Source organism: Gymnoscopelus braueri (genome assembly GCF_963280865.1).
Source record: "Gymnoscopelus braueri genome assembly, chromosome: 1".
In the NCBI taxonomy this organism is placed as follows: Eukaryota; Metazoa; Chordata; class Actinopteri; order Myctophiformes; family Myctophidae; genus Gymnoscopelus; species Gymnoscopelus braueri.
The window spans coordinates 53,649,049-53,663,763 of record NC_137603.1 but is presented as its reverse complement, the minus strand read 5'-3'; the positions used below and the strand labels follow the sequence as shown (position 1 = coordinate 53,663,763).

Sequence of the window (14,715 nt, the reverse complement as noted above, 5' to 3'; positions counted from 1 at the left end):
TTGATACACCAGAAGGCCCTCCCATGCACGATGGAACAGAAACTCCCCCTATTGATCCTCCGGGAGGCTCTCCCATTAATCCATTAGAACGCCTTTTCAGTGATCCACCAGAAGCTCCTCCCATCGACCCTCCCACTGATGCAGACGACATTCCTCCCACTGACCCGCAAGAAATCCCTCCTATTGAGCCACGGGAAGCTCTGCCCATCCTAAAGTTCTCCCCAGATGCCCCTGCCGCGGCTCCGATTGTGAAGTCGTCCGCAATCCAAATACTGTCAACTCCAGCCGCCCCTCCGGCGGCCCCTTCCGCAGAACGTCCAGCGGCGCCACCAGGAGACCACCCTCCTGTAGCCCCGCCTGAAGCTCTATCTGCCGCTCCACTTAGCCCTGAACTCGAGCTCCCGCCTGAGGCTCCCTGGTGGAAGAGGTTTGAGAGAGGAGGGGTACCGGAGCGAAATGGCTGCTGATGCTGGGGCTGAGGGTGCAGCTGGGCCGTGCTAGAGGACGGGGAACCAGAGGAGGAATATGGTCCAAATGGGAATGCAGACGCCCCGGCTGCACTAGACCCAGCCCCTGCCCCAGCTCCAGCACCAGCCACACTAGCTCCATACTGGCCTCCACTGGTCGACGCCTGCTTGCTGGAACCGGCCGAACCTGACACCGAAGCCACTTGCTGCGCCCGGAAGGCGGCCAGCAAAGGCATGTCCCCTCCGGTCCGCACTTTAGACGGGGTACTAGAAGGAGAGTCCCCGGCAGAGCCGCACGCCGCAGAGGGCGGAACGAACGCGGGGAACTTCTTTAGCCGGCCGGGCGGGTCCTTCAGGGAGCCGAGGACAGACGCCGGAGGCCTGAAGAGCGTGGCGGGGAGGTGGGGGAGGTGGGGGAGGTGGCTCAAGGCGATGGCCACCGACGTGGTGGCAGCAGCTGCCTGTAGGGGCGCCTGGATGAGCGGAGCCCAGATGACCGGCGTGGGTGAGGGGGGCGCTTGGGGCGGAGCGTTCTGCATGAGGTGGGTGCAGTGGGCCATGTCTCTGTCGTGCTGCACAATCTGCTGGATGATCTCATTCTCCTGGTAGTTGAACACGCCAGAGTTCAGGTCGTGTTGCACCTTGTGCTGCAGAATGGAGCTCTTCTTGCCTACAGGAGCACGCACACACACACACACACGCACACACACGCACACACACAAACGCACACGCACACACGCACACACACACACACGCGCGCACGCACACATCCTCATAGAAACAAACACAAGACGCGTAGACAAACACAAACAGGGAGAGAAGAAAGATGAGAGCGGTGAGATAATCATCCAGGATCTTGCAATCAGTTAGTAGCTTATCTTTGGCACAAAGGCATGCTCAGCCTGACTCTCTTTGTGACTGTATGATAATATAAGCAGCACATCTCTCCGACAAAAGTACACTGAGCGTTCAGCCCAAGGCTAGCTGCACGATGAATATTAAAGAGTGTGGAAAGGGAACTGTGTGTGAACGTGTGAATCCCAGACAACCCCCTTTGAATAGCATTTTACCAGCAGACCCCATCCTTGAAACCCCCCTCTCCGGTGGAAAGGACAGAATAACATTTTTTTTTTAAAAGAAGTCAAAGAAAAAGGAGACGAGAGCAGAACATAATGTACACGTACTGTAGCTGAAATTCACGAGAGGGGAGTTCAGAGGGAAACGGGGGATGGAGTCGACGAAGAGACGGGGAACGACGTTCAATGTGAAAAGGGAGAGAAGTGAGAGTGAAATGACCAAACAGGACTTAAATGGAAGGTGTGATAGCTTAGCCCATTCAATCCGGGAACGCATACTGTGTCATTTTAGATTTATTTTAGCTATAACCATTATTTTATACGTTGGGCCGCGCCATGAGCTTGTAGATCGGCTATTTTTTTTTAAAATCTTGAAAATGTGTGCAAATCTATGGATAAATACATTTTTAAAGGGATTTTTTTTTGGCTCAAATCTTTGCTTCTGGGGGGACATGGAAAAGTTGGAGCACCACTGATATAGCGAGGATTTAGAAAATATTGTGATATGTATTGTATTGTATGTATATGTTTGAGTTACAAATGTTAAGCTTTAAAAATATATATATTCAAAGATTTGCAAACATTTTCATTTTTTTTTTGGAAATGGCCCAAATAAGTCTAAAATGACACAGATGCGTTCCCGGTTTGAAGGGGTTAAGCTCCAGGCTGTGTGTGTTACTGTATGTGTTTGATTAGCCTCTTACCGTGGAGTCGGAGATAACAGGCACAGGAACCAAAAACAAACAATACAGCATAGGAGCCAGAGCTTTGGGCTGAAAGCACGTGAGTCACTGCCGAGGGAACCGACGACAGAGCTTTGGCTCTATTGCATGGCGTCTCTGTCGGGTGGAAACCTCATATGTCCAAAACTGTTACATTTCACGATTCAAATTCAAAAAGCATCAAAAGTAGCAGATCGTCAAGCTCGAATCGCGTCGCTTCGCGCCGCGATTCCAGCCGCGATTCGAGCCGTGATTCTGTAGTATGATCGAGTAGGGCGTTAAAAAACACAAAAAGTTAGAATATGGAGATAGGAGTTTTCTGCCCGACAGCAACGATAGGTGAAGGTAATGTCTTCGCTGTCCATGGCATCCAGTGGGGAGTAGCTCAATATAATAGAGTAGATCAATTCAGATCAATGGATCTGCAGCAGAGATCTGTTTTCTGTCATTTTAGTCACCCGCCCCGCAGCTAAAATGTAAGTAATTCCACCATCATCAAGACAGGGTCGGTATATGGCTTCCCTGTGGATCTCTGATGTCATGTTGATGACGTCATAGTGATGATGTTTAGTCTTCTGAGATTTTGATTTCACAAAATGTGAAAAAATATATTCACACAGAAATATTTTCAATATCTGAAAAGATCTACCTCAGGCATGCTTTGTAATGACCCAATCCCTTTTTTCTGTTTTGCTTATTACCACTTTTTGGGGTATTTTGAGAACCAATGGTATAGACACTCAACAAAGCCAGATGCACCACAGTGGATTCGAACCCACTGGGCATGCACCCGAATGATCGAGAAATTGACGGAATCGATTCAGAAGTTATTGAGAATCGGGGATTTCAACAAGGCATAGCAATTCTCTTATCGATTCCAACGGGACCTGACGTTATGTAACGTCTCCAGAGATGAGAGACGTCATTGAAGTCAAATCACTGGTACAAACGTATTTCGTTCTAATGAAGCTTTTGACTTAACTACTGGTAAAAGGCTTGCATGCGCATATCGCTTCAAGGTTGCGTATTCGTTTGAAGACAACATACTCTGCCTTTGATTGTCTGCGGGAAATCAAATGAAAGTGATTGAGGGGCCCAGGTTCGAACCAATTTGCCAACAGTATACCAATAACAGAAAAGGATCGATAGTGGGATGGATAAGGAATCGGATCAATAAGGGGATCGAAATAGATAAAGATTAACACTCCCCATCCCTAGTGGTGATGACAGGGTTAACTCACATTGCTGCTGCATCCCCATAATGCTGCTCCCCCCTCCTAAGTTACAGTAAATGCAATTAGCCACGGATCAATCTCTCCATGTCCTGATATGAGCGGTGGGTGGGTGATTAACCCATTCAATCCTGGTCTTTTTAGATACAAAAATTGCAGATATAAGCTCATAGCGCGGCACCGAGCTATGAGCTTGTAGATCTGATATTATTTGAAAATTATTATTTTTTTAACACATTAACCGCCAAGAACGTAGTCCTACGGTCCGTTAAATCCAACTGTTAAGCGCAGAGACCGTAGCCCTACGGTCCACGGTCTTTTCGCGCTAAAAATTTACGGGTGCACTTTCGGAATTTTTTTGATCCACTTCCGTTTCCGGTTTGATGACCGGAAACAGAATTATTTGGGATCCGGTTTTGACGATCACGTCCGCCCTCGTTCTACAGACGAAACTGAAACTCAATTCTCTTCCTGTAGTTTTTTCTCCTCGCATATCACTGTTTAACGTAATCCGCTCTAACTACAACATGGATGCCCCGTTTGACACGTGGTTTTCACTGGGAGATACAGTGAGATGTCGCAGATGTAAACAGACCGTGTACGGCTCAATCTTAAGGATTTTAACAAGATCTATGGCGACATGAAAAAAACAAAAAAACAACAATAACACCTTGGCACTGGTGAGTACATTATGAGATTAACCTCTGGCGGTCGATGTGTTAAGGGAACATTTTGGACTCAAATCTTTGCTTCCGGGGGTCCCTATTACAAAATATTTTGAGATTTTGAGCCAAATACAAATGATTTTGGGGGTCCTTGACATGAAAAAGTTTGAGAGCCACTGATATAGAAACATACGTTTTTCAAAAACCTTTAGGATTTAGAAGACATTTGTAGAACCCCCAGAAGCAAAGATTTGAGTTACAAATGTTCACTCTAAAAATATATATTTTTTATTATATTCAAAGATTTGCACAAATGTTCACGTTTTTTTTTTTTCAAGCTATGAGCTTGTAGATCTGCTATTTTTGAATAGCCAAAGAAATCTAAAAATGACACAGATTCTTTCCCGGTCTAAATGGGTTAAGAGAGGCACTGTGTTTGTGGCTAACTCCATATCTGGACCCAACCCCTCCATTAGGGCCACATACCTCCGATCCGATTGCAACGCTCTTATTGCAATTAATTAGCCCGTCGCGGTGGCTGTGTGTGAAGTACTTTGTTCTGCAAAGGAGGGCTTATAGGAACAGCGACTGTCATAATCTCTTTTGTGTGTCTGCAGTGCACGGCGCTTAACTGTACACCGGAGAGAGAGAGAGAAACGCGCCCGAGAGACTCATGGAAACATCCCTATCAGCCCTACCAACCAACCTCATTTTCAAAGCGGCCATTTTCTACAGAGAGTAGCCCCCCCGAAGCCATTTCTACTATCTCTTCCATTCTAAACATAGCCTTTGATAATAAAAAAAAAGGAAAAACGCGCATGCAGCATGCAGAGGGGGGTTTGAGTGATGATGGACGCATGCCTCCCATTGTGAATTTTTCATCTGCCCGGGCTGAGCTGGGAATAGTGACAGATAACGGAGTGAATATCAATTGTATGTTTAAGTGAAGTCATGCAGGGCTTTCAGAACCCCGCCCCTCGTACCAGAATACTTATGAGAGACAATTGAGCTATGCTGGCATAAAGCACAAAGCAGCGGTGGAAAGTGACTGAGTACATTTACTTAAGTGCTGTGCTTAAGTACAATGTTGACTTTTTTTGTCTTTTAAAAAGAAAATTGCACTTTACTCGAGGATTTCCAATTTCTAATACTTTTACTTCTACTCCACTACATCTCAGATCCAAATATTGTACTTTTACTCCACTACAATTTACTTTGTAGATTTTGATTATTACAAAACATACATTAACCACTTCAGCCCTATATACATTTTGGCCATTTGAAAATAGCCGATCTTGTGAGCTTGTAGATCTGCTATTTTCAAAAGATTTTTTTTATACATTTGAAAACTTGAAATGGGACATTCTGCATAATGAGTACTTTAACTTTTGGCACTTAAAGTACTTTTTGATACCGATACTTTTGTACTTTTACTCAAGTAAATTTTTAATTCTGGACTTGTAACAGAGTATTTCTACATTGCAGTATCGGTACTTTTACTTTAAGTAAAAAATGTCAGTACTTTTCCACCACTGGCACAGAGCCACATTTAGCCGTCGACTGGTTATTCCTATAGGCAAATACATGAATCTGTTTTGTGTGACATGGATTCTTTTGTTGTTGCTGTTTTCTGTGTCACCGTTCTATGTGGGACTCAAGTAGGGCTGCATTTATCAATTATGTTTTCAATTAACTAAACTAAATGAGAAGCATGTTTATATATATCGTTGCTGTCGGGCTGAAACCTCTTATCCCCATATTCTAACTTTTTGTGTTTTTTTCCCCTAAATGAACGCCCTACTTGATCATACTACAACATCACACAAAAGTAACACAAGTATCAGATCTGCAAGCTCAAAACTGAGCTTGTAGATCTGCTTGAAAAGTAACAGTTGGAGTTTTGGAGATATGAGGTTTCCACCCGACAGAGAAGATATATAGTTATATATAGTTTTAATTTCTTTATATATAATTTATATATACTGTATATATATATATATATATATCACTGAATCAATTTTCATTAAAAAAAGGATTGAATCGACTTAATCAATTAGTCTTTTAACAACTGATTAACTACTGATTAACAACTTTAATAACCTATCTTTGTCGTACAATGGCGTCATGCAAAAGTAGCAAAAATAGCTAATCTAATAGCATTTTTGTCAGTACAAACGTCAATAAAAACAAAACAAAAAAACGCTTCAAATGCGATTCCAATGTATGGGCAGTTCATCTGGGTCACCAGGTGCATGTGCTAAGTAAGTTGGTGTTCATAATATGAATAAAGCAACATAAACGTAAATAATATGATCATATGCAGTCAAGCGCATAGCAAAGTACTCCGTGTTCATTTACAATAAAGCAGAGCAGAGTTTGTGTCCGGGTAGCTCAGTCGGTAAAGCTCTCGCCTTTGGGCCACAAGGTCATGAGTTAGGTCGTGCTACTCAGCGTATGAGTAGCATGGCTTGGCTGCGGCAAGTCGTGTGGTGTAAGTACTAGGAGCTGATGGTAGGTTATCAGGTTTAGTGTTTAAAATTCCTGCTGGGGACATACGTACGCTGAAAATAGTACATCATGGTTGGATGAAAGTACTCACTAATACGGTACAGTCCATGCTCGTGCGGCTCCACACACGAGCAGCGTAATCTTTATCAATTCATAGCACACAGTGTTTCTACATAGGGTATTATGTTGTGCTCTATGGGTAACATATGGGGCTGGTTGTCCAGTGAAATGTGAGCTGATTGATCAGACACATCTGTCTAGCATTTGCTGGTCTCACAACAAGTGTCACAAATGTGACGCACGCGCGCACGCACGTACGCATTCACGCACGCACGTACGCACGCATCTTTGCTTCTGGGGAGGTCTGGGGGCTTGTAGATCTGCTATTTTAAAAAAAACGTGAACATTTGAGCAAATCTTTGAATATATCTTTTTGAAGCGAACATTCGTAACTCAAATCTATATATATATATATCAAAAGATTTGCATTTTCACGATAAAAAAAAAAGCATATCACGATTTAAAAAAAAAGCAGATCTACAAGCTCGGTGCCGCGCTATGAGCTTGTATATCTGCAATTTTTTGAATAGCCAAAGAAATCTAAAATTACAGATGTTTTCCCTGATTGAATGGGTTAATTTGAAGAGTTTTAGTAATGTAATGTTCCAAAGGAGCCTTTTCTACAGCACTGATACCAGAGAAGTGTGTGAACCTCTGTTCTGTTCTGGGTGAAAAAGTGATGCAAGCTGTGAGCTGGAGGTGTGAAGATAATCACAGTAAAGTGAGTCCTCCAGGGCATCATTACACAGAGGTTCCCAAAACTGCGTGTTCTGACTGAAAAATGCTAAGAAATGTATCTGGAAAGCGTTTATAAGGCTTCCTTTTTTTTTTACATTTTGTCCCCGCTTGAGGCGGGGACTCAATGGATTACGATGTTAGTTACCTATTCAACAATGAACCACCCCTGGCATCCCTAGATTTGTTCTTGATCATGTTTTTGATCTTATTGTTTTTAATCTTGTTTAATATTGTTTCTTTTGTTGATCTCTTTTTTTTATGTAAAGCACTTTGGGCTGCATTTGATGTCATGAAAGGTGCTATACAAATAAACTTTATTATTATTATTATTATTTTGGCCAACATTATTGGCAGAAATGTAAAACATTTTTTAGCAAAGGTCACACAACGCGTCGCATCGCAACACGTTGTGATCTTGTAGATCGGTTTCATTCTGTCTCTTAAGTGGTTAATGAAATCGGACACCTGCCTGATACCTGGCACCTGCATTCGTCTTCAGTAGACTTGACTACTGAACCATCTGTGCACTCTCAGAGTTAAATTAACACTGATGATACTACAGTGCAGATTGGGGTACCAGAGATCAAAATAGTTTCAAATGGGGGTCCGTGGGCCTAATGCATATCAAACTGGGGGTTCTTGAAATTAAAATGGTTGAGAATCACTGCTACAGACACTTATGGGGGTCCCTGGCATATCTTTTCAAACGGGTCAAATTTGGGGGTCCTTGACATGAAAATGTTTTTAGAACCAGTGTAACCCATGTATACTGTATATCTCACCGATGCGGTCCAGTCTGTCCAGGGCCACCGTCTCGAAGGCCCTCCTCATCATGGGGTACTCCTCCAACACCTCGTTGAAGTTGTCCACCGACAGAGAGTACAGGCGGCAGTAGGTGTCTGCTCGCACGCTGGCCGTCCTCCTGCCTCGAGTCAGCAAGCAGATCTCTGTGACACACACACACACACACACACACACACACACACACACACACACACACACACACACACACACACACACACACACACACACACACACACACACACACACACACACACATACACACACACACACACACACACACACACACACACACACACACACACACACACAGTTAGTTACTTTATTGACACAATTGTATAAAACATTGGGTCCAAACTATAGTCGAAAACTCATGAATACAAAAAACCTTAAAATATACAATACACAACATAAAATCCCTTGACTCATATACAACAGGAGCCTTCTGTTGCTCCAAAAGCAATCTGGAAACCCTTTTTTTCTCCACTTTGAATTTGTTTTGCGGAGCTCTGAATCTGTCTTGAGAGATTACTCCAAAAGTGATAGGAAGGCATGTAGCATAAACGCAAAGTTCCTCTGTTAGTGCCCACAAAGAGTGAGCTGGACTATGCGGTCGACACGCACTGACATTGTGCACCTTAATCCCATGTACAACGCACTGACTTTTGTCTTTTTATTGTGTGTTTTTCTAGCACCTTAACTAACGTTAAGAAGTATATCATGCACAGTATACATCTGCTGCGATGCTCACACACCTTTATATCTTATCTCAGGTACCATGTAGATAACTTGTTTCTTTTTTCTGTTCTCTTGTTTGAACTCCTTTCGCCCTTGCACCTTTTTTGTCTTTCTATGAAAATAACGATACGATGGGAACTATGCACAAAAACGAATTTCACCCACTTTTTTTTACTTCTGTAACCCTGTGATGTGACAATAAAGCCGATTCTGATTCTGAGCTCAGATCAGTGAACTCCAGTGGTGGAAAAAGTACTCAAATGTTTTACTTAAGTAAAAGTATCAATACTGCAATGTAAAAGTACTCTAGTAAAAGCAAGTCCAGAATTTAAAATTTAGTTGAGTAAAAGTACAAAAGTATTGGTATAAAAATGTACTTAAAGTACCAAAAGTAAAAGTACAAATTGTTTGAAAATAGCAGATCTACAAGCTCACAACGCGATGCGACGCGTTGTGAGCTTGTAGATCAGCTATATTCAAATAGCCTAGGTTTAAAATAGGGCTGAAGTGGTTAGTGTAGGTTTTATAATGTAATAATTTATATCTGAAAAGTAACTAGTAACTAGTTTTCAAATAATTGTAGTGGAGTAAAAGTACAATATTTGCCTCCGAGATGTAGTGGAGTAGAAGTAAAGGTAAAGACAATTGGAAATACTCCAGTAAAGTAAAAGTACCTTAAAAAATCACACCCTGTGTGAAGTGGGCGGTGTCTTGCTAGCTAATCACAATACTGAATGGAGTCAACCAATCATGTACAAAAGATAAATACATTTATTGAAACACTCTTTATGATGGACGAAACCATAACTTGAAAAAAACAAATATTTGGTTTTTTTCAAGTTATGGTTCCTTATATAGGGCTATGCACATGTGTCATGTGACACTGGCCAATCACAGTCCTGAATAGACTGTGATTGGCCAATCACAGCGCAGGATAATTGTACAAATTTCCTGGGCCCAGATCACAGCGCAGGAAAATGTACATTTTTCCAAATCTCACTTATAGGGGCGGTTTCACCGCCCAAAAATTTACTTAAGTACAGTACTTGAGTAAATGTACTTAGTTACTTTACACCACTGGTGAACTCATGTCCATATCTCCCTCTGATGTCTTGTGTGAAGGGGAGGGGACACACACCAGTATGTGCTGTTCGTTTTGTATGCCAGTCTCACATTGACAAACACGCTGCTCAGGTGGTATGCAACTCCACCTCCCCATCCCCACACGCAGCCTATGAGAGGACAACCGAGACCGTGTAAAGGTTATCCTCGATGTAAGATGTACTGCTGATGCCGGTATGGAGTATTGCATACACGCAGGGTTGCATTGCTCATGGGACGGCCTTGCACGCCTATTTGAACAGGAGCACGCACACGCACATGCATAGATTTAGAACAACTTTAAATTCACACCTCAACAAAGTTTACAAAGGCTCCCGACTCACACCAGGTGAATTAACATAGGAATGAGCCTAGATGCATATCAATTGTCCATTGTGTGACCGACCCAGTAGTGTAGGTGTTAAGCGACGTGCGCGTGACGTCACAGGAGGCGGCCTTTGCACAGACTGTATGGCGGAAGCATTTGAAAATTGTGTGAGTCAACACTCTGGCTCGAGAGACAAGCTCTGAGCCAACAGTGTTTTTCACACTTACAACTTTGAATATCGTTGGTGTCGGGTAGAAACCTCTTATCTCCATTATGCTAACTTATTGTGTTTTTTTCCCGTAAATGAACGTCCTACTGCATCATACTACAGTGACACACAAAAGCATCAAAAGCAGCTCAAAACGCGCCACCCGCGTTTTGAGCTGCTTTTGTGTATGCTTTTGTAGCTGCTACTTTTGCTACTTTCGAATTTGAATCCCGAAAAGTAACAGTTTTGGACATGAGGTTTCCATCCGACAGAGACGATATCTCCACCCTTAGCCAACTTAAAGGAGAAATTTGGACTAAGTTTTTCTTACCTTTTCGATGTTATGATATCTTAGGATGAATGGTACAGTAAAAAAAAATCATAACTCCATCCTGGGTCCGCCACAGCTTAAAAGGTGCGCCGATAGGCCTTACGTTAGATCACATATTTTATTAGCTTTTTTTTTTTATTAGATCTGACAGAACACTGTCCAAAAAAAGAAAAAAAAAAGAAAAGAAAAACAGAAGTCTCGCTGTCTAGCGAGACTTAGATATTTTTTTTAATTTTTTTTTGGTTGCATAGTGTTCTGTCACTATTGTACGTCAGATCTAAAAAAAATTTTTTTTTAAAGCTATTAAAATATGTGATCTAGCGCAAGGCCTATCCGCGCATGTTTTAAGCTGTGGCGGACCCGGGATGGAGTTATGACATTTTTCTACTGTGCCATTCATCCTAAGATATCATAACATCATAGAAAAGGGAAGAAAAACTTAGTCCAAAATTCTCCTTTAAGCCAAGGGATTCCTAAAGCCTACACTGACTGGAGCAGGGTTCTTATCCCCAACCTTTTGGGAGTTTATCCCCCAAAAACACTGGGGTTAACTCACTATTGTGAAACAAGATTTTAGAAACAAAAGGAAGGGAATGTTTGTTGTTCAATCAAAGAGGTCTGCTCGCTCACGCTGAACGTAAACAGGGTTGTGGTGCTGTCAGTGTTCTACCAACGTTAGCCCTGGGCTCTGACTTTTCATGTTGTGAATCCTAAACCCAGGGTTTATACTCTAAGAAGCTGTGGGTTAATAAATACGAGGTTAAGCTAGCCCTGGGCCCTTTCTGTAGCCTAGGGTTTAGCTTATAGCCCATTGTAAGCAAGGCAGGTAAAAGCACATTACATCTATGTGGTATTTTTAATTTCCACACATTTCACCATGTAGAATAGAGAAACTTTCTGACCAAAAGAAAAAGGCAGATCGAGATCAAGGGCATTGCACCAACTTTCCTTCAGGACATGACTCAGACTTAGATCTGCTAACACTAGATTTGTATGACGTCTGTCCCTCCTCCGCTATACGACACCCTGGTCAACGCTTCAAGCGCTCTATATCCTTCTCCCTCCTGGCTCCCAAGATGTCGAATAACCCCCCCCCCCACCCACACACCCACACACACACCACCATCCCAATCAGAACTGCAGACTCACTGCCCATTTCCCACTGCAATCTGAAAACCCACCACCACCTCTAGCACTCCTCATTCCTATGTTTTGATGGATGCTACAGTAGTTACACTTACACAGATGTATACTGGTTACTGGGGTTACAGAAAACTGCAGGTTCTGCGACAACTCTGTCCTTTTAAATCACAACTAAAAAAATAATAAAACCTTTGTATTTTCTGCTGCCTTCAATTGAGATGTTTCTTCTTTTTTTTTATCCTTCTGCACTTATCTCTTATTTTAAACTTTTTTCAGTTTTATTTTCACTTCTTTTGTCTTACTATTGTGTTTTTTGCTCTGTGTCCTTAATGTGTTTTCTACAAAACTATAACTTTTTTTTCCTGTTCTTTCTTTTTACTGTATTCAAATGTGCTTTTATGCGTTTTCTTTGCTTGATTGTTGTTTGTGTAAACTTTACACAAGCAATCAAGCAAAGAAAACGCACAAAAAGCACATTTTGGGCAGGTAAAGACCTCAGGGCAGCTGTCCCACAATACTCTGGGCTCAAATGGGGGGGGGGGGGGGGGTGCAGAAGTGGGTGGCTGGGAGTTTTATAAGTTAATTGTTTTCTTTGCACTCTATGCACTTCAACATTCACCCTGCCGTTTGTTGACTAGTGTTCACGCCACTTACTCCTTAATCGTGCACTTTGTAAGTGGCTCTGGATGAACGCATCTGCTAAATGCCCTGAAAAACTCTAAATTGAGACGTCATCTTTTTTCTAGGGTTATCAAGAGTTGTGTCCTTTCTGCAATGCAACGCTGCTGCTGCGGCACTTTAAAAAACAAGAGCTATAAGTGGTATATATATACTGGCCCTGGTTCTGCTGCTGCGTCCCGCTAACAAAACACATAACATAACATAAGCTGCACAGCCTGTACAGCTGCCGCAGAATGAAAACACTGTGTTTGTGCACATACTGTACATATACATAAATATGTACAAATCTGCTATCTTTCAACTATTTTTTCAGCTATTTTCAATGCACGTCTTAAAAATGGTACGTCTTAAAAATATGAAGAAATGCAAACCTGTGTGTGTGTGTGCGTGCGTTCGAGTGCGTAGGGAAGTGTTTGAGAGCGAGTGGAGGCTTGAACGAATTCCGCTTTGTACGCGTTGTTTGTAAGCGTGCCGTCATGCACTCGGCTTTACAATCACACCGCATTCCCAAGCGCTCTCTCTCTCTCTCTCTCTTTAAGCTTTCATCTCATCAGCCCTCCCTCCCTCCCTTGCTCGCCCCGGCGTCCGTGGCGCTCACTATCACATTCACTGTTTTTCCTCACAAACCCACATCGTCCGTGCACTCTCTTAAAGGAGAATTTTGCCCTATAGGCCTAGGCATTTTCCTACCTTGATTTGAGGTTGTTAAATCACGATAAGAGTGGTTCCGGGGCCCCCAGTTCATTACGAGCGAAGTTCTCCATTTCGGGGACCCCCCAAACCGCAGCTCAGAGCGGCCGTCTTTAGATCTTGGCTAAATCCGCTTATTTCCGCCACTCGAAAATAGTTTTTTCTTATTATATATCTGTAGTGTGTGATCCGTCTGATGTCGGTGCTATGCTATTGCTACACGGGCGCCGCCATTACTGTTTACAAACCTGTTTCACTGAAATCACGTTCGAAATCTCGTCTCGTGATACTGCCGCCCGACATTCTGGAGACCGGAGGGCGGAAGTATCGCGAGACGAGATTTCAAACGTGAAATTCTCCTTCAAGCGCCCATTTAGACTTTGTCGTACGATGTCATCCAACGATTACCCAATGTCACCCCTTATGTCTCTTTCTCACTCCCTTCTTCACCCTCTAGGACAAGGGGTCCTCAACATCTTTTTTCCCTCTACAGTACCATACCTCTTTGCCAAAAATAGCCGATCTACTATCGGCTATTTAAAAAAAAAACATATCACACAAAGATTTGGCAACCCCCCTGTAGTAACTCTGAGGACGCCCTAGGAGTCCCGGACCCCCTGTTGAAGACCCTTGCTCTAAGATGTTTGGTGCTGTCAGCTGTGTGTGTGTGTGTGTGTGTGTGTGTGTGTGTGTGTGTGTGTGTGTGTGTGTGTGTGTGTGTGTGTGTGTGTGTGTGTATACCAAATATACCCCACAGCCTCAGAGAGGATAATACCTGGGCACTTCAGGAGAGAATACCCACGATAAAATACTGGAGCACTCCACTGGTCCGCACGTTTTATTATTTTGCAGGGGTGACTGAAGTTTCGACGTGCGTCTTCCTTAGAGTCCTGTTTGACTCTGAGGAAGACGCAAGTCGAAACCCCCGCAAAATAATAAATATATGTGCAGACCAGTCGAGTGCTCCAGTACATTTTATTTGGGTAATCTCTCCTGAAGTGCCCAGTGGTGGAAAAAGTACTCACATTTTTACTTAAAAGTATCAATACTGCAATGTAGAAATACTCTGTTACAAGTAAAAGTCCTGAATTCAAAATGTAATTGAGTAAAAGTACAAAGGTATTGGTATGAAAATGTACTTAAAGTACCAAAAGAAGAAAGTACTCATTATGCAGAATGTTCCATTTCACAAGTTTTCAAATGTATAAAAATCTTTTGAAAATGTC

General features: G+C 42.7%; 1 protein-coding gene across 1 annotated transcript in view; it reads right to left on the bottom strand.

Moving 5' to 3' along the window:
• hcn4 (hyperpolarization activated cyclic nucleotide-gated potassium channel 4) overlaps positions 1-14,715 on the bottom strand; it is a gene marked incomplete at both ends in the record, with an annotated part of 191,083 nt that overhangs the window by 1,031 nt on the left and 175,337 nt on the right. Inside the window, 2 exons of the mRNA XM_080417618.1 lie at positions 342-1,137; positions 8,251-8,415. Of these exons, the coding sequence (XP_080273744.1) occupies positions 342-1,137; positions 8,251-8,415 (961 nt within the window). The remainder of the gene's footprint in view (positions 1-341; positions 1,138-8,250; positions 8,416-14,715) is intronic.